At 37.5% G+C, this 21139-nt stretch overlaps 1 protein-coding gene across 4 annotated transcripts in view; it reads left to right on the top strand.

The window, feature by feature from the left end:
* The window catches only part of GRIK2 (glutamate ionotropic receptor kainate type subunit 2), a 654115-nt gene that overhangs the window by 196273 nt on the left and 436703 nt on the right, over positions 1 to 21139 (top strand). Inside the window, exon 1 of one of the 4 annotated variants that reach the window (XM_058566567.1) lies at positions 15417 to 15537. The exons of the other annotated variants lie outside the window; for them this stretch is intronic. Within the exon in view, the coding sequence (XP_058422550.1) occupies positions 15480 to 15537 (58 nt within the window). The 5' untranslated portion in view covers positions 15417 to 15479. Of the gene's footprint in view, positions 1 to 15416; positions 15538 to 21139 lie in introns of those variants that run through there. 4 annotated transcript variants of the gene reach the window in all.

The following is a 21139-nucleotide window of genomic DNA, read 5'->3' as shown; positions in this document are numbered from 1 at the left end:
AGGTTAATTGTTACCATTTGAAAACTTGCCTGAAAATCTCCCTGTTCAGAAAATTAAAATATCAGTATTTTCAAGTAAAAACTTAACGTAATACGTAACTTGTAGTTGTAATATGACAACAGATGCGTGTGTATGGATTATATTGGTAGCTAACAATAAATCAATTTAAAAATTTTCAGACATCTTCCATTTGCCCTCTGGAGCCATGAAATTTCTTGGGAGCCTAGTTTAATATACATAAAACCATGACAGAAATAAAAAACAAGGCAAGACAATGTATAATTAAGTGATGAGTGGCACAGCTTTAAGTACTGTTAGAGTTTAGCGGAAGTAAATATTGCCTTTACGAAGAATAGTCATCTTCTAAATTTTGTAACACTCATTTTATTCATTTTAATCAATGGCCAAAGGGAAGTTTTAGACCCGAGGATGATAAACTGTGCTATTTGAAGGGCTGTTAGAAGACAAGAAGACTGGTTAATTATCCACATGGTTATAATTTAAAAAGCTAGTAATTTATTTAAATATGTAATGACCTATTTGATGAAGAACATTTTTTTCTGCTCTTTAAGAGCAAGATATGATATTTTAGTTTCCTTATGGTAATATACATTTAAAAAATAATATTGCATAGCTTCCTTTTTTAGGTACAATTTAATGTACTAAGTCCTCAAAACAGTGGGTGGCTTGAGCCTTGAAATTTAAAGTAGGCCTACAAATTTAGAGAAATAACAAGAACAACATAGTGAAATGGGAGGGGTTCATAACTGTTAATGATTTTTGGAATCTTGCATAATTACTGGATGAAACAATCCCACTGATTTATACCCCTCCCTCTTGGCTGGATACCAATCTACGAGAAATAAATTGTCACCATTTTCCTTTTTGAATTTATTCCTCCTTTTCACTCTCTCAACAAAATGCATATGTTGTGGCTGAAATCCAATGGAAAAGTTTGATGTTTGTATACAGAAGACCTGAGTTGGTGTCCTCACTGGATTGCCTCCCTGCTGTGTGGTCTTGAACAAGTTACTTAATTTCTCTGAGTGAGACTCTGATTTTTCATCTGAAAAATGGAGCAGTATTAATACTTTCTTCACCCCATGTGAATCTGTGCATGCTTATGGAAACACTGTGTTCATTACCAAGTGCTTTGGAGTCATTAGTTCTTCTCGTATTCCTATCCCTTTCTCTTTCCTCCCATCCTCCCTCTCTGCCTCCCTTCCTTCTTTCTTTTCTTCATTTTTCTTCCAGTAGCTGTTCATATTAGTGATGATATCGAAAAGCAAAAAATCTAAGCATAAATAATTGTTCTTTAAATTGCTAAAAGTTGGGTATCGTTTTAAAAACTTTTAATGCAATTTTTCACTTTTTTTGCAGATATTTAAATGTTCTATAAGTGAATAGAGAACTTCTGGTGATTACCTTGGTACAGGCTGGAATCACTGTTATTTCTTCCTAACCTTTTCTTCCTAGCTTGAATAAAGCCATAGAAAATGATTTGTAGAGATTAACTTATTAGCATAATAATTTCATAGGGTAGAAATATAATGATTGGGTTATTTCAAATACATAACCTGTTTCTAGAAAGTAGAGCTTGCTTCCTATTCTTGGATAAGATAATAATTTTCTAGTGGCTGTGGCATGAACAGGCAAGGCAGTAGGCTGACAGAAATGCACAGTTATGATTTCTGCTGTTCAGTACAGGGTCAATGGTTAATTAAGTCGCCACCAGTGGAAATTTGATCATGGTTGAGGTCTCCAACTTTGCCTGTATTACTGGGCTCTCACTGGATGGCTCAGCTAAGTCATTATATTAACTTTGCTTCCTCCAGACAGGAACATGATTCAGAAGGGACTGATAGGGGATTTAGGTTGTGATGCTCTGATAATTACTTTCTAGGTGCCTTACCCATTTCAGAAAACACATTCGCCTCAGAACCAGGATTTAATTTTAAAGAGTTCGTTTGTCATGCAAATTAATGACATATTGTCATGAACAGTTTAGATTGGCAAGGATCTTGTGGGTGCCTTTATTCATTGATTCATTAAATAATTCACTCGTTCGTTGCCATGACTATTCATTGAGCACCTCCTATGTCCTAAGCACTGTGCTGGCGTTGAAGTTAAGCAGGTGAGAAGGAACAGCATAGCGTTGTCATCACTTGAGTCCTTCAAGCTCCTCAGTTCACAGCTAGGTAAACTGAGTCCTAGAATATTTAATTGACCTGCTTAATGTTCAGAGTTAATGGCTAATCCAGGACTAGACTCTCGGGCTCTAAGTCACCACCCTGCTTAGCAGTTGCTATAACAATGATGGCTTTTAATTTTTCCTGTAAAATCACTTAAGCATGGGGTAGTATGATTAGTTATCATATATTTGTACCAGCACTTAAATATATAAAATTTAAACACCAGATACCAGACAAATCTCAGGAGAATTTAGATGCAGGCAGTATACATAACAGCCCAAGAAAACCTCCTCCTGCTTTAGAGGAAGAATATGTTTGTTTACATTTGTACCATTTTCTTAGTATCTTCATTCTGTGAATCTGTCCGTAAATAACCTTCTCTTTCTTTCTTCTGAAGTGTACTTTGTGCCACATTTTCTGTGTCACAAACAGAAAGAAAAACAAATGGCACTTTTACTCAAATTAGGACTATGGGATATTTGTTGTCCTCTGACAAAAGCTAAATACATATTCATAGCATCCTACAAGTGTCGTGGAAATTCTGTCTTTGCCTCTAGGCTGCCTTCATCTAGGTCACACCAGGCAGTTAGGGATATATATTGGTTCTTATATGTCTATTGAGAGGAATCCATTTTTGGAGGTTGGGCTGGGAAACAGTTTGTGTTGTGGCTTATGTATATTTATAGCGCTCGCATTTACTCTCTTGCTGTTCCCCTGTGTGAATTGTTGTATCAGTTCATTTTGACAGTATTGGATGAGACTCAACGTTTTAACCTCTTTTCTCTTGTAATTATATAAACATGTACACTGTACATGGTGACCTGGGAATGCTGATCAGAACATCTGTTATGATAAATGGAACAGTGAATGAGAGTTGATTTTTGAATCGTAAAGTACTAAAAGTCACTCTTCTGATCTGTGGCTTTATGCAAATGAGAATGTTTGAAAATGTTGCTGAAACCTGTCATTCTTTAACTTACCAGAGGTAAAAAGAGAGTTTGCTTTTTATTGTTCTCACTTGGGTACTGCCCACCTAGGGAGTTATTTGTCTTTCTTGGAATCAATTAAATTAAACTTTATAGCAATTTGTGTAGTGGTTTATGAATTCTAGAGCCTGCAGGAAAGTGCCAGCTTAACGTCACAATAATGTCAGGATAATCTCAAGACATCTCAGCAAAGTTTCTTCCGTATGCAATCAGCATCACTTCCATATGTCCTTGGTAAATTTTGGGCTAAAGAGCCAAGAGCCATGGGGTAAAAATTGATAAAATGAATATTACTCTCATAATTCCTCTCCTAAAATGAATGATTAGTCAAAGACCCTAGACCTAGCTCGCCTTGCATAAGAACCTCTGACCATTCTTCCGATTCCTTGCAAACCCTCTTCACTGCATCAGGATAGCCAATCTCAGGAGAATTATCAGCTCCCTTTCCCATTATCAGCTTAGCTGCAAGCAGAAGACATTTTAAATATTATTTTAAAATTATTTTCATATATTTGTTTTGCATAGATTTTTAAATTATTTTATTTTTTTTCATTCAACGCATAGTTGGTTTCTAATTTAAACACCAACAATTTTAATTTTGAATTGCCTAACACATCTGAGGCTTGGGAGAAAATTTCACTCAAGTTACTCACATACTCAGCAAATATTGGCAAGTGATGTTCCGAGGGATGCAGGGGATAGAAAAGTGGCATTGTCGCTGCCTGATCTGAATCACCTTTCTAAAACCAGGTCATTTTTTAGTTCAAATTTCAAGGTCATTGTTCTGTAAAGATAAAGTGGTTCATTTCTATAGTGATGGGCTAAGTTTGCTGAATCTATATTTGGATATTTCCCTGTGATTGGAAATGTTCTCCCTTTTGCTTGGGTTCTGTCCAATGCAAAGAATCTAAAATTGCATAATCTTCTGTCCCAAATTACTCCATCATGAAGAATTGTTCTTTCTATAAAAGTACTTTGGATATATATAAGAATTCTTTTTCTTTCAAGAAGTCCAGAAAATAGTAATTCTTTAATCTTATCATTCATAGATATCTTGCGTTAATATTTTTGTGTGTATCCTTTCAGATATATTTCTATGTATGTATATTTATTTTATATTTCTGTATGTATAGGTAAATGTATAAACATAACTAAAATGGAATAGCTAAGTTTTATTGAGATATCTCTGTTGTTCTAAGAATTTTTTTTTTTTGTGAGGAGATCAGCCCTGAGCTAACATCCGCCAATCCTCCTCTTTTTTTGCTGAGGAAGACGGCCCTGGGCTAACATCTGTGCCCATCCTCCTCCACTTTATATGGGACTCCGCCACAGCATGGCTTACCAAGCAGTGTGTCGGTGCGCGCCCGGGATCCGAACCAGCGAACCCCGGGCCGCCGCAGCGGAGCGCGCGCACTTAACCGCTTGCGCCACTGGGCCGGCCCCTGTTCTAAGAATTTTAATTGATTTTCTCATTTAATCTTCACAACAACCGTATGAAGGTGGTACTTGGTAATACCAATAATGTAGCAATTTTTTCCAATAGGAAACTGAAGTGTTAAGGAAATTAAGTGATTTACCTAAGGCTACTCAGTGTAAAGGCTACACTGGGATGTGAACCCCAGTAGGCTGACTCCAGAGATCTTATTTATTTATTTATTTATTTTATTATTTTTTTTTTCTGAGGAAGATTTGCCCTGAGCTAACATCTCTTGGCAATCTTCCTCTTTTTTTAAGTGAGCTGCCACTACAACAACTAACAGACAAGTGGTGTGGTTCCATGCCTGGGAACCAAACCTGGGCCACTGAAGTGGAACACCCCAAACTTTAACCACTAGGCCATTGGGGCTGGCCCCAGAGATCTTATTTTTAACCAATACACAATATTACCCCTTAAAAACATTCTGACCTGCTATTTTTCACCTGCTATTTCATTAACAATATGTCCTGAATATTTTTCCATGTCAATGAATGCACATCTACCCAAGCATTTTAATGATTGCATGTTATTCCATTGGTGGTTTACAATACTATGTAGAACCAAGCCTGAGGTGATCTACATTTAGATTATTTCTAGTTTATTTCTTCTTTTTTTTTACTGTTTTTTTTTTTCAAATTAATTAATTAATTTATTTTTTCCCCAAAGCCCCAGTAGATAGTTGTATGTCATAGCTGCACATCCTTCTAGTTGCTGTATGTGGGACGCGGCCTCAGCATGGCCGGAGAAGCAGTGCATCGGTGCACGCCCAGGATCCGAACCCGGGCGGCCAGCTGCAGAGCGCGCGCACTTGACGGCTAAGCCACCAGGCGGGCCCTTTTTTTTTTTAATTTTGTGAGGAGGTCAGCCCTGTGCTAACATCTGCCAATCCTCCTCTTTTTTTTTTTTTTTTTTGCTGAGGAAGACTGGCCCTGGGCTAACATCTGTGCCCATCTTCCTCCACTTTATATAGGATGCCACCACAGCATGGCTTGCCAAGCAGTGTGTCGGTGCGCACCCAGGATCCGAACCGGCGAACCCCCAGCCGCCGCAGCAGAGTGCGTTCACTTAACTGCTTGCACCACCGTGCCGGCCCTAGTTTATTTCATTATTAAAAATGATACTGCTGGGCCGGACCCGTGGCTTAGTGGTTAAGTGCGTGCGCTCCGCTGCTGGCGGCCCGGGTTCGGATCCCGGGTGCTCACTGACACACTGCTTCTCCGGCCATGCTGAGGCCGGGTCCCACATACAGCAACTAGAAGGATGTGCAGCTATGACACACAACTATCTGCTGGGGCTTTGGGGGAAAAAATAAATAAATAAAATTAAAAAAAAAAATGATACTGCTATGAACATCTTTGAACATGTATAATTTTTAGTATAATTTGTCTCTCTCTTCAATATCTATGTAGTTTGTCTTTTCTGCTAATAAAATTTACCCTACAGAATTACTTGCGCAAAGATTATTCCTTGATTCTGCAGGTCAATAAAATTATATTAGTGCAAGAAATATTTATTGAGCACCTACTGTGTCACAGATACTCAGCTAAGAGCTGATTCAACATGGAACAAATGGACAAGAGCGTACATGCTAGTTATTCTCACTCACTAATGAATTTTAGAAGCATTTTTCAAAAAAGCTTTGCTTGATTATAGATCACTTCTCACAGTTCACTTCTCAGGAGATGTTTAGGAGTAGTACCAGTTTTAAATGAAAATCTGTCCTGTGTGTGTGTGTGTGTGTGTGCGTGTGTGTGTGTCTCTCGACTCACTCTCCATCCTGAATGCACAAAGCCCCGTGATCTAAAGCTAGGTCATTTCGTTTGACCATAAGACATACTCCTTTAGGCTGTGTCTACATAGTGTAAACACTTTGGTCAGGGACCTACTGCTTTATTTGACAGCATCACGCCACTATATTTTTTTCTCCTACTTTGTCTGTGGATTACCTAGCTGGTTGTTTAAGTTTTCTTCAGGTGTAGCTTTTGTGTGAGTCTTGGTGGGTGTATATCAGTTTTGTGTGCATACTCACTTATGTGTACATCATTTCTATATTAGATCTCTGCTGGCTTAGTCACATTATCTGCAATTAAAATTTCCACAATGCTTTTTTGAGTTAGTTGTTTGGAAAAGGAAAGTTACTAGCTTTAATAGTGTATTTACATATTTACATTTTCCTTGACAAACGATTTTCTGCAATATTTTCTTTCCACACCTGCTTTGGATTCTTTCAATTTTTTAAATTTCTCATGAAATAATATCCATTATTGAATGCTAGAACAGGTTCTGAGGGATAAGAATTTTTATATAAATTCCAGTTAGCCTTAAAAATATAGTCCTCTATTCCACAGACTGTCCTAATTATAAAAATGACTCAAAACATTTTGTAATTTGCAAAGGGCCTTAGCAGATAAGTGAGGCTTTCTGGATTGCTGTGAAGAGGAGCACAGAGGAAGGGACACAATCTGATCTACATGATTCTCTTAGTTGCCTGGGAAAAGGAAAATAAATAATGGTCATTTGATCAATTTCTACAATATTCTTTTTATATTATGTTGATATAAAATATGATTTTAATTTTCTTCAATTTATTTTGTGTTGATAATTACAACACTCTCATATTCCCTCCCCATATTAGTGGTTTATTCTTCAAACACTTATTAAACACACTATATACCAGGCACAAAGTTAATGAGTCAAAGTTGAATAAGTTATCTTCCCTGTCCTGAAAGAGTTTTCAGAACTACATATGGTTGTAGAAGGTTATGCCACTCGATGCTGTTAGAAGTACTAGAAAAAAGGAATGAAAAATATGTTACAAGTGGGAGGCTTGAAATCTCTCTGAGGGAGTTTGTGGAGAGGTGGTCTCCAGGAAGGAGATGATGAGGTGTGATTAATGGTAAGATGAATGCTAACCTTTTTAGCAATCTCAAAATGCTTTATGTCTGATTAATACTATAGTTTTAAAAAAGGGGAAACAAAAATATTTTTAAAGATTTTAAGAAACCTTGCCTAAAAAGGTAAAAGTAAATATTTCCTTTATCCCCTCATTTAAAGCAAATAATAAACCCACCAAAAATACATGGCTCATGTATAATAGTTAATAGTTCAGCTAATAGCATAAAGAAGATTTTTTTTAAAGAAACTCTGCAAAATAAATATGTAAGGGAGAATGAAAGAACTTTCTTAAAGTTGTAATCCATATAAATAATATAAATCATTTTGTATATAATTTCAAATTACATATTTAGGTTGTTTTATGGATTGCACTATTACTATTAAATTGATTTCTGATTTTTTTTAAATATTAATTTGTTAGCTGTCTTTTTTAGTACCACTTCTGGATTAAAACTCAAGAAAGTTTATTTTAGTACCTCTAATTTAGCCTCATAACATCTAAATGCTCTTTGGAAACTCAAAACATATTTGCATCTATATTTTTATTAATTGAACTCAGTAATATTTTAATATATCAATATATTTTTTGCAAATGAAAGTTAGGGTGTTAAGGAATGTGCCACATTTGCAAGAAATTGACGTTTAACCAGATCTTAAATTTCAACAGAATCGGTGATGCTGCCCAATTTACTGTGTGGTTCTGAAGCAATGTTAGAATCATGCAAGTTTTCTGAATCTCTGATCTTCAAGATGATTTCACCCAGTCCCTTCATTTTGCAGAATAGAAAATAGAGGTCTGGATAGTGAAGGAGCTTGCTCACTCAATCACTTTTTGCCTTTTCATTCGGCTGACCTAGTTTTTAAAAATCAATATCATTAAAGTGTGTGCTCTTGGCCCTCAAATAGTTGGTGTTATTTATACTGTTTATGTGGTGATTATTCATGTGGCTGCCTACTCTGTTATCTCAGTTTGATCTGTTCTAATTATATCTCGATATTATTCAAGCATCTGCCTTCCCAATCAGTATGCATTCCTTCTAGGGCTTAAATTGCTAACGTTTAAGTAGCCATTTCCCAATTTTCCTCACAGTATGTAGTGCATCTACTTTAAAATTAATATTATTTGAATGTATAACTCTAAGGTCCTCCCTACGATTTTAAGCGTCCATTTGTAGAAAGAAAAATCAAGACCTATATTCTATCCACTAGCGACAAATATGTTGGAAACAGTAGGAGGTTTGTAAAATCGAAAGGTTATTTATTTTTATTTATTTATTTTTTTGGTTTATTGTGGTAACACTGGTTTATAACATTGTATAAATTTCAGGTGTACATCATTATACTTCTATTTCTGCATGGATTACATTATGTTCTCATGTTCACCACCCAAATACTAATTACAATCCATTACTTCACACATGTGCCTAATTATCCTTTTCACCCTCCTCCCTCTCCCTGTCCCCTCTGGTAACCACCAATCCAATCTCTGTTTCTATGTGTTTGTTTGATGTTGTTATCTACTACTTAATGAGTGAGATCATACGGTATTTGACCTTTCCCTCTTACTTAATTCACTTTGCATAATACTCTCAATGTCCATCCATGTTGTCACAAATGGCTGGATTTCATCATTTCTTATGGCTAAGTAGTATTCCATTGTGTATAAATACCACATCTTCTTTGTCCATTCTTCCCTTGATGGGCACTTAGGTTGCTTCCACGTCTTGGCTATTGTGAATAATGCTGCAGTGAACACAGGGGTGCGTGTATCTTTACACATTGGTGTTTTCATGTTCTTTGGATAAATACCCAGCAGTGGAATAGCTGGATCATATGGTAGTTCTATCCTTAATTTTTTGAGGAATCTCCATACTGTTTTCCATAGTGGCTACACCAGTTTGCACTCCCACAAGCAGTGTATGAGAGTTCCCTTCTCTCCACATCCTCTCCAACACTTGTTGTTTCCTGTCTTGTTAATTATAGCCATTCTGACGGGCGTGAGGTGATATCTCATTGTAGTTTTGATTTGCATTTCCCTGATAGTTAATGATGTAGAACATCTTTTCATGTGCCTGTTGGCCATCTGTACATCTTCTTTGGAGAAATGTCTGTTCAGGTCTTTTGCCCATTTTTTAATTGGGTTGTTTTTTTCTTGTTGAGATGCATGATTCTTTATATATTTTTGAGATTAACTCCTTATCAGATGTATGGTTTGCAAATATCTTCTCCCAAATGTTAGGTTGTCTTTTTGTTTTGTTAATGGTTTCCTTTGCTGTACAGAAAGTTTTTAGTTTGATGTAGTCCCATTTGTTTATTTTTTCTATTGTTTCTCTTGCCTGGTCAGACATGGTGCTTGAAAATATGTTGCTAAGACCAATGTCAAAGAGTGTACTGCCTATGTTTTCTTCTAGAAGTTTCATGGTTTGAGGTCTTACATTCAGGTCTTTAATCTATTTTGAGTTAATTTTTGTATATGGTATAAGGTAATAGTCTATCTTCATTTTTTTGCATGTGGCTGTCCAGTTTTCCCAATACCATTTGTTGAAGAGACTTTCCTTCCTCCATTGTATGTTCTTGGCTCCTTTGTCGAAGATCAGCTGTCCATAGATGTGTGGGTTGATTTCTGGGCTTTCGATTCTGTTCCATTGATCAGTGTGTCTGTTTTTGTGCCAGTACCATGCTGTTTTGGTTACTATAGCTTCGCAGTATATTTTGAAATCAGGGAGTGTGATACCTCCAGCTTTGTTCTTTTTTCTCAGGATTCCTTTAGCTGTTTGGGGTCTTTTGTTGTTCCATATAAATTTTAGGATTCTTTGTTCTATTTCTGTGAAAACTGTTGGAACTTTGATAGGGATTGCACTGAATCTATAGATTGCTTTAGGAAGTATGGACATCTTAACTATGTTAATTCTTCCAATCCAAGACCATGGAATATCTTTCCATTTCTTTTTGTCTTCTTCAATTTCTTTCAACAATGTTTTATAGTTTTCAGTGTACAGATCTTTCACCACTTTGGTTAAGTTTATTCCTAGGCATTTTATTCTTTTTGTTGCAATTGTAAATGGGATTGTATTCTTAATTTCTCTTTCTGCTACTTTGTTGTTAGTGTATGGAAATGCAACTGATTTTTGTATGTTGATTTTGTATCCTGCAACTTTACCATATTCGTTTATTACTTCTAAAAGTTTTTTGGTGGATTCTTTAGGGTTTTCTATATATAAAATCATGTCATCTGCAAATAGTGACAGTTTCACTTCTTCCTTTCCAGGTTAGGTCCCTTTTTTCTTTTTCTTGCCTGATTGCTCTGGCTAGAACTTCCAATACTATGTCAAATAGGAGTGGTGAGAGTGGGCATCCTTGTCTGGTTCCTGTTCTTAAAGGGATAGCTTTCAGTTTTTCACCATTGAGGATAATATTAGCTGTGGGTTTGTCACATATGGCCTTTATTATGTTGAGGTACTTTCCTTCTATACCCATTTTATTCAGAGTTTTTATCATAAATGGATGCTATGTCTTGTCAAATGCTTTCTCTGCATCTATTGAGATGATCTTGTGATTTTTATTCTTCATTTTATTAATGCGGTGTATCATGTTGATTGATTGGTGAATGTTGAACCATCCCTGCATCCCTGGAATAAATTCCACCTGATCATGGTGTATAATCTTTTTAATATATTGTTGTGTGCGATTTGCTAGTATTTTGTTGAAGATTTTTGCATTGATGTTCAGCAGTGATATTGGCCTGTAATTTTCTTTTTTTGTGTTGTCCTTGTCTGGTTTTGGTATCAGGGTAATGTCGGCTTCGTAGAATGAGTTAGGGAGCTTCCCCCCCTCCTCAATTTTTTGGAAGAGTTTGAGAAAGGTAGGTATTAAGTCTTCTTTGAATGTTTGGTAGAATTCACCAGGGAAGCTGTCTGGTTCTGGACTTTTATTTTTGGGGAGGTTTTTGATTACACAGTTTCGATCTCCTTACTGGTGATTGGTCTATTCAAATTCTCTATTTCTTCTTGATCCAGTTTTGGAAGGTTGTATGCTTCTAAGAATTTATCCATTTCTTCAAGATTGTCAAATTGTTTGGCATATAGCTTTTCATACTATTCTCTTATAATCTTTTGTCTTTCTGAGGTGTCCGTTGTAATTTCTCCTCTTTCATTTCTGATTTTACTTATTTGTGCCTTCTCTCTTTTTTCTTGGTGAGTCTAGCTAAAGGTTTGTCAATTTTGTTTATCTTTTCAAAGAACCAGCTCTTGGTTTTATTAATTTTTTCTATTGTTTCTTTAGTCTGTATTTCATTTATTTCTGCTCTGATTTTTATTATTTCCCTTCTTCTACTGATTTTGGGCTTTGTTTGTTCTTCTTTTTCCAGTTCCTTTAGGTGCTTTGTTAGATTGTTTATTTGAGATTTTTCTTGTTTGTTGAGATAGGCCTGTATTGCTATAAACTTCCCTCTCAGAACCGCTTTTGCTCTATCCCATAAATTCTGGCATGTCGTATTTTCATTTTCATTTGTCTGCAAGTATTTTTTGATTTCTCCTTTGCTTTCTTCATTGACCCAATCGTTGCTCAGTAGCATTTTGTTTAATCTCCACGTTATTCGTGGCTTTTCTGATTTTCTTTCTATAGTTGATTTCTAGTTTCATACTGTTGTGGTCAGAAAAGATGCTTGGTATTATTTCAATCTTCTTAAATTTATGGAGACTTGTTTTGTGGCCTAATATGTGATCAATCCTGGAGAATGTTCCATGTGCACTTGAAAAGAATGTGTATTCTTCAGTTTTTGGATGGAATGTTCTGTATATATCTACTAGGTCCATCGCTTCTAATGTGTCATTTAAGGCCAATGTTTCCTTATTGATCTTCTGTTTGGATGATCTATCCATTGGTGTAAGTGGAGTGTTAAAGTCCCCTACTATTATTGTGTTACTGTCTATTTCTCTTTTTATGTCTGTTAATAATTGCTTTATATACTTAGGTGCTCCTGCATTGGGTGCATAGATATTTACAAGTGTTATGTCTTCTTGTTGGATTGTTCCCTTGATCATTATGTAGTGCCCTTCTTTGTCTCTTTTTACAGTTTTATTTTGAAGTCTATTTTGTATGATATGAGTATTGCTAGCCCAGCTTTCTTTCCATTACCATTAGCATAGAGTATCTTTTTCATCCCTTTACTTTCAGTTTGTGAGTGTCTTTAGGTCTGAAGTATGTCTCTTGTATGCAGCATATATATGGGTCTTGTTGTTTTATCCAGTCAGCCACCCTATCCCTTTTAATTGGAGCATTTAGTCCATTGACGTTTAAAGTAGCTATTGATAAGTATGTATCTACTGCCATTTTTTAACTTTTTTTCTTAACATTTTAGTAGTTCTTCTCTGTTCCTTTCTTCTTCTCTTGCTCTCTTCCCTTGTGGTTTGATGGCTTTCTTTAGTATTATGTTTGGGTTCTTTTCTGTTAGTTTTTTGTGTATTTATTATAGGTTTCTGGTTTGTGATTACCATGGGGTTCATATATAGTAACTTACGTATGTAGAAGTCTATATTAAGTTGATAGTCTCTTTAATTTGACCTCTCTTTGAAAGCTCTACTCTTTAACTCCCCTCTTCCCACAGTTTATGTTTTTGATATCATATCTAACCTCTTTTTTGTGCATTTGTATCCATTACCCTCTTATCATGGAAATAGATAATTTTTCCTATTTGTGGTCTTCTGTTTTCCCCTTAAATAAGTTCCCTTAGCATTTCTTGTAGTACTGGTTTCTTGGTGACAAACTCCTTTAATTTTTGCTTGTCTGGGAAGCTTTTTATCTCTCCTTCCGTTTTGAATGATAACCTTGCCACATAGAGTATTCTTGGCTGTAGGTTTTTTCCTTTTAGCACTTTAAATATATCATGTCACTCTCTTCTAGCCTGTAAGGTTTCTGCTGAGAAGTCAGCTGATAGCTTTATGGGGTTTCCTTTGTATGTAACTTGTCTTTCTCTTGCGGCTTTTAGGATTCTCTCTTTATCTTTAATTCTGGACATTTTAATTATGATGTGTTGGGCCAGCCCCGTGGCTTAGTGGTTAAGTGTGCGCGCTCTGCTACTGGCGGCCCAGGTTTGGATCCTGGGTGCACACCAACGCACCGCTTCTCCGGCCATGCTGAGGCCGCGTCCCACACACAGCAACTAGAAGGATGTGCAACTATGACGTACAACTATCTACTGGGGCTTTGGGGAAAAAAGGAGGAGGATTGGCAATAGATGTTGGCTCAGAGCTGGTCTTCCTTAGCAAAAAAAAGAGGAGGATTAGCATGGATGTTAGCTCATGGCTGATCTTGCTCACAAAAAAAATTAAAAATATTCAAAAATAAATAAATAAATAAAAAATATTTAATTATGATGTATCTTGGTGTGGGCCTCTTTGGGTTTATCTTGTTTAGTGCTCTCTGTGCTTTGTGTACCTGGATATCCGTTTCCTTCCTTAGGTTAGGGAAGTTTTCAGCTATTATTTCTTCAAATAGATTTTCTACCCCTTTGTCTCGCTCTTCTTCCGGGACACCTATAACACGGATGTTACCGCGCTTGATGTTGTCCCAGAGGTCCCTTAGACTGTCTTCACTCTTTTTAATTCTTTTTTCTTTTATCTTTTCAGCTTGGGTAATTTCTTCTAGTCTTTCGTCCAGCTCCCAGATCCATTCTTCTGTATCCTCTACTCTGCTTTTGAGTCCCTCTAGTGAATTTTTCATTTCCAGTATTCTATTCTTCATTTCTGATTGGTCCTTTTTTATATCATCCATTTCTTTGTTTACATTCTCACTGAGTTCATCCATTCTTCTCCCAAGATCAGTGAGCATCCTTAACACTCTTTGTTTGAACTCTCTGTCAGGTAGGTTTCTCATTTCTGTTTCACTTAGTTCCTTTTCTAAGGTTTTGTCCTGTTCCCTTACTTGGAATGTATTCCTTTGCCTCCTCATTTTGCCTCTTTCCCTGTGCTTGTGTCTATGTATTAGGTAGGTCAGTTATGTCTCCTGCTCTTGGAGAGGTGACATTATATAAGTGATGCCTTAGGAGGCCTTGCAGTGTGCTTCTCACTGCTCTCCAGTTACAAATGTTCTAGGAGTGACCCCTGTGTGGGCTACATGTGTCCTTGTGTTTTGGTGGGGTTGTTCTTCCCGTAGGTGCCCGGGAGGCTGAGCTATGCCCCTGGCCAGCTGTTGTAATGCTCAGCTGCATGTAGTTGTTGTGGGCCCTTCAGTCTCTTTATCGAGTGTGGGTGTCCCAGCACAGTTGGCTACAAGGTCTAATAGCACATTCCTGTTGCCATATTTCTATTAAGTGAGTAGGCCCCCAGCATAGCAGGTTGTTAGGCTCAGGGGCTTACAATTGTTATAAGCCTCTAGCCATTAGGTGCCTTGTAAACTCTCTGAGGATCGCAGCCAGGTGGGGCTGGCCTCAGGCATGGTAGCATCCAATTGTTTCAGGCTTTGGAAGGTGGGACAACCCCCTATGTCGCTCTTTGAGAAGCACAAGTGTTCTGCAGCTGACAAGCCCCACTGCCTACAGGTCCACACACACAGCCAACGCAGTCCTGGCCCGTGCGTGTGCCCCTACCTCCTGTGGTGGACCCAGTCTCTCCAAGGCAGGAGCCCCACACTGTCCACCACCACCCCACACACTCCACCCGCCCCCCCTTGCACACACCCTGCCCTACAGAGGCAGACCCAGTCACCAGGCTGTGGAGAATCCAGGCAGCTCCCTTAACAGGCCCACAAGTTGCCTGAGGGCTTGTTGTTGGGTGGGGCCAGTCTCTAGGGTGGGCTGCCCGCCCTGGCTGAGCTGGATTAAATCGGTGCTCTAGCAGGTGGGGCAGACCCTGGGCTAGCAGGCCTCAGGGAGGACTCCAATGGCGTCTGTGTCAGCACACCCACACCAGGCCACAACAATGGCCGCCGCCAATGTCCCAGTCCCTGGAAAGGTCTCACGCCTCACCCAGATGCACTCAGGGCCTATCAGGTGAGTCTCTTTTCCCCAAAGGGTGGTGCACCTTTCTTTCTGCTGATTTTAGGTCACTTTCTGAAATGGGTGAGTTTGTGCATGGGCCGTTTAAGAGCCGGTTTTCATTTCTTTGTGAACCAGCTTTTCTGGGGGTACTCTCCAATGTTTTAGTAGCAGGCAAAGTCAGATATTATGCCACTCGTCTGATTGTGCTGGGTCCACAAAATGCCCTCAGCGGGGGCGCTCCCCGGCTCAGGGCCCCACTCCTCCAGGGAGGCTGCGTACCTGTGGGCCGCTCCCTGGCAGCCTTGAGGCGCTGTGGCTTGTGAAGGCAGCGTTTTTCCTCTCCAGCAGGGAGTTTCTGCCTCTTCCACCTCAATTAGGATTGTGCTTTGTTGCAGGAATTCCTCTTATTCAGTTTTCAGCTCTGTCTCAGGGGTAATTTTTCCAAGAGTAGTTGTAAATTGGCTGTGTCCGCGGGAGGATGTGAGTTCAGAGTCTGCCTACGCCGCCATCTTGACTTCTCTCCGAAAGCTTATTTATTTTTAAAATAAAAAAGCACATTTACATGCCTGAGCACAACCAATCTTTGTACAATGAGACTATGACATTATTTCCTGCAACTTGGTTTCAGTTTATATACTGCCTTCCAACTCATATTCTTTATTCTAGACTGTATCAGCAGCTTCCTTTTTCCAAACGCCCAGTAGAAGTTTGAGTTGAATTGAATATGATAGATGGAGGAGGGAGGTATACAAGATTAGCTTTTATGCCTTCTATAGTTGAAGAACTGCAAAGAGTGCTAGAACTGCCAAAAATTCCAGGACATTCCACAGACAAAATTTTCATTGGTCGTATGTTTGTGTAGTTTTTCGTTTACTTGAAGTATTGACAGAGGTGCTAATTTGTATGCTTGGATGAGACTTAATTTAGTAACATAATGAAGAATGTTATTACTAGAAATATGGCTCAAAATACTGGAACCACTCCTTTCATTAAATTTGAAATACCCATTGCTTCATGGCTCAAGGGAATCAAAAGCAAATGGGAAGAGCAGGAGTTATCTCTCAGTGTGTGGTGGAGATGGGTCGTTGCTCTTCTCCTTGGAAAATTCATACACTATGTGATTTCCACACAATCCCCTTGTTGGGAGCTGTGACCTGCTTATTCATTTTTCCATGGTGTGTCAGTCATTCAAGTCCATGTGGGCATGCGTTTTTCTACCTGCATACACTTAGGGAACTGGCATCCACCAATTTCACACAAAATCAGTTTCAGACTGTTATAGGCATACTCCATATGGACGTAAAACTCTAAAAAAATGTTTTAAGAAATTGAAAGTATTTACCATTCAGAAAAAGAAAAGCTGCTGTGAAAGCAACTAGAAGTTGAGGATCAAGAGTGGCAGTACTACCCAGCAGGAAGCAGTACAGCATGGTGATTAAAAGATTCGGCCTGGATTGAGGTCTCCTGTGTCCTAATCCAGTATCCATCACTTCCTGACTGTGTAACTGACCTAAGGCAAGATTCTCAGGATGCTGGACCTGCTCCAAGGTCTTTCCAAAGCAGAACACAATAGACCCAGTAAAACCAGTTATTTGGCCTAAGAATTAAACTACCTTGTGAGACTGTAAAGCATAAAGGAGGAAAGTAATTCTCAGACTCATCAATGTGAACAAGTTACATATCAGAGTTATATTCAGAACTAAATAAAATATTATAACAATGGAAAGTATATTGAAGACAGAAAATGTGATTCAACTACATTTCTTGATGACTTTCTGTTAATGTTTGTAAAATATTTATCACAATGCCTGATATAGAGTTTGCTTTCAATAAACGTTGACTGTTAGAAGCTTTCATCCTTTAGAGTGAGCTCAGATTTAAACATGTTTCATACTGATTTAACTTTAAGTTTCAGATAGCAGGAGTATGCATTATAATGTTTGAAAGTGGTCTGGAACTGAGGGTATAAAGCAGAGATGCAACTTAGTCAGCTGGGAGTTAGGGCCAGTGAAGAATGTCTTCCTAGAGAAGGTGACTGTGCCAGCGGCTCACAATGCGTTAGGAGAGAGAGAAAGTTGCAGATCTATGTGTAAATGTGTGTGTGTGCTCTCTGTATGTGTATGTCTGTGTCCATGTATGTGTGTGTACACGGAGGTATGGACTAGGATCCTGGGCAGAGAAACATCATTTGGAAAGAATGGAGGCATTTAACTCTGGTTCATTCAGAGAAAGGTAGGTGGTTTAATACGGCTGTGGCACTGGAGAAGTAGGGGTGGTAAGAGAGGAGCCTAGGGAAGGAGGCAGAAGATAGGTTATGAAGAACTTTGTAAATAGCATTAAGCTTAAAAATTGGACAGTTATTGAAAGGTTTTAAGACATTAAATGACAAGATCAAAGTTGCATTTTAGAAATATTGCTCTGCTTGCAGTGTGGAGAAACTACTGAAGAAAGCCAGAGTGGGGGCGGATCTCTGTGCAAAATCCAGTGGAGATGCATCATTACAGTGTGGACACATAACATATCTGGGCTTAGTCAAGCATGTGAAAAGGTTTACAGTGATGTTCCTGTAAAAATGATGGAGACTTATAACTGTTAGCTAGAATAATTAAGAAGATCATTAGCTAGTTTAACAACAGGAAGAGTCTACAGTGGGGATGTCCATGGGGTTATGATCTGAAGCTTTGTCTTTAACTCTCTCTTGTTTATCATTTTTATCACTGACTTGAACATAGAAGCAAAACTGAATATGACCTAAAGGCAAAGGAAAAGAAACACATTTTATATATCTTTGTAGTATTAGTAACTTGCCTTGTTACATTAGATGTTGAATAAATTAATATTAATAAAGAGTTGATGATAGGATCAGAATCCAAATAGTCTTAATTAGAAAATTAGACTGACTATAAATAGATGATATTAATCAGGGACACATGTAAAAAATTAAAAAAAAAAATACATCAGAAACATAAACTTTTTTAACAATAAGCTTAAGATGAAGCAGCAGTATGGTATTGTACTCTAAAAAAAATCCACTAGTTATATTATATATACTACATTAACTTAGGGAATTGGCAGCCCCGTTATAGTTTGCTTTGCTTAGACCCACTTGGAGTATGGTTAAAAAATGGACCGACATTGAGCTGTGAAAACACTGGAGTATGTTCAGAGAAAAAATAGATCAGAATAGTTATGTGACAAACAATCAAAAGATTTGAAAGTTTTAACATGGGTAAAAGAAAATACAGTAGGAAGCTGGTATCTGTTTTCAAATTGTGGATGATGAGCATATGAAAGTTGGGCTTAAATTGATTCTAATCAGAGCAAATGGTTAGAAGCTTCAGGAAAGCCGATGATGGATTAATATACGGAGAATTTTGTGCTATAGCTTTCCCAGAGAAGTAAGAGATTACTTCGGATGGCAGCAAGTTTGCCATTCCTGGAGACCCATATGCAGTGTTAGAAGCAATCTGAGTATCCAAAGGTGGTTTATTGGTTGTGTCATTAGTCTCCTCTATCCTTTAATAATAGTACAGTTTTGGTACATAGTAAGCATTTTTATAAATATTGCACATTGATTTAATGGTCTTTTTGAGACACCTGTTAAAAACATGCAGTAATAAAATAAGTATGGGTGTTTTATTTTTTCCTGTCCTTTTTCTTCCCCCCTCAACTTTTATTATGAAATTTTTAAATATACAGAAAAGTTTGAATGATAGTATAAACACTCATATACTCACCACCTTGATTAAACTATTGTTAACATGTTTTCCATCTTTGTTTTTATGACACTTCACGCCTAAATACTTATCATGGATCTCCTAAGAACAAAGATATTTTCTTATGTAACCACTATATCATTATTTTGCCTAAGGAGGAAAAAAGAAACAAATAATTCCCTAATGTCATTTAATATCCAGGGCATTTTAAAAATGGCTTTTGACAGTTGTAAAGAAGCATGATGATTTTATCCTTTGGATGAGGATTTGTACAAAATTAAAATGAGGAGAACATCTTTTGCATTTGTTTAGATAGAAAATAACATTATTATAACAGTTGATTGAAAACACAAGCATGTCTTCTGAAAGAATAACAGATGATGTGTGATTCAGAACATCGATTCCTTTATTAAATTAAATATCTATAAAACACTGATTGTACCTACTTTGAGATAGGACCTATTTGAACAATCTCAGAAGTTAGCTGTGACGTTGGTTGGCACATCCATCACAGGTTTATGAGTCATACAATCCTCTGTAATAGTTAAAATTGATCTAAAAGAGAAAAGGTTTGGGTAGGCTTCAGCAGCTGACTAATATAAATCTTTAATTTCAAGTCTTGAGTAATGTTCTTTTGTGAGGCAGAGTCTGTGATGGGTGAAGTTTCAGTGTGGGGAGTTCTGTATAAATGAGGGATTCCTTCCCTATTGTTCTTCTGTATCTACAAAACAGAGCGGGCAACTATGCTTATGGGAAGAAGGCTATTCTCTTCTGTTTCTCTCCTTTCTTCAGCAAGCCTATTATAGAGGGATGGGAACTATTAACCGTCACTATAAGCTTGGAGAAAGAACCGCAGCCATTTTATTGTTTGATAGTGTAGAGGTTATGTGAGATGTGATGCTCTTCCTGAATTAAAACAAAGAAACAAAACAGCTAAACCAAACAAAAATAAAGCTGTGAGAATGATTATCTAGATGATTTTTTTTTAAAGAAGCCGAAGTAAGTGTAAGAAAGAAGTGAAATTTTGCTTGTATCCTACAGAGAGTAGGAAATTTGCTGATAACGAGGAAGTGGTCTCTAGATAGATCCTTGAAAATGAGAAACTGGGTGAATCTTGGTACAAGTCTAGAAAAAGCATATGAGTATAGATTACTAAAACACTGCTTTAGGATCATATAGTTCTGATATGTTCTTTGTTACTCCAGGGTGTATTTTACCCACGAGACATGATTTGTGAACTCCTTAGGGTAGCAATTCTCTCTTCAGGTACCACACGCTTATGAAATGCTACAACCAATTCTGACACTTCATAATAAAAAGAGTAAGTCTGAAAACAAGCACTTTTTATAGGTGGTACATAGCACAAAAGAGTATTATTTCTCAAGCTATATAAAGAGAAAAAGTCCTGTTCAAAATCATGTAACAATTACCCTTTCGTAGGTTTATGAGCAGGTGGAAAAAATGCTTTACTTTTGAATTTTTTTATTAGCAATTTTTAAAACCAAAGATATACTTTTAGAATAAAAATGGCTGATTTCTTCCGCAGAGAATCAAAGTTATAGACCCTTGTTTTCTACTTCACAAAGAAAATAGATAAAAATATATATTCTGTCAATTTCCTGCCGATCTTCACATCAGCAGGTTACAGATAATTGCCTATTGCTTGAGTGAGCAAGGTGTCCTTCTCCCCAGGGCTAAGCCAACTTCCCAGGCTTTGAACTTGATCTTCTCTTGCTTTTGAGCCACCTGGCTTCATCAGTTATCCCCTCTCTTTTCTGTTTTTTACCTTCTCTTCCTATTGGTTCTTTCTTCCTGCATATAAACATGCTGTCTTTCTCTTCATCAAAAGAGCAAATGCAGAAGCACTGAGATTTCGGTGTCCTCTAGGTGCTCTTCTT

The sequence above is a fragment of the Diceros bicornis genome, chromosome 23 (assembly GCF_020826845.1).
Source record: "Diceros bicornis minor isolate mBicDic1 chromosome 23, mDicBic1.mat.cur, whole genome shotgun sequence".
NCBI lineage: Eukaryota > Metazoa > Chordata > Mammalia > Perissodactyla > Rhinocerotidae > Diceros > Diceros bicornis.
Note: the sequence above shows the minus strand (reverse complement) of the source record. Positions and strands in the feature narration are given on the sequence as shown.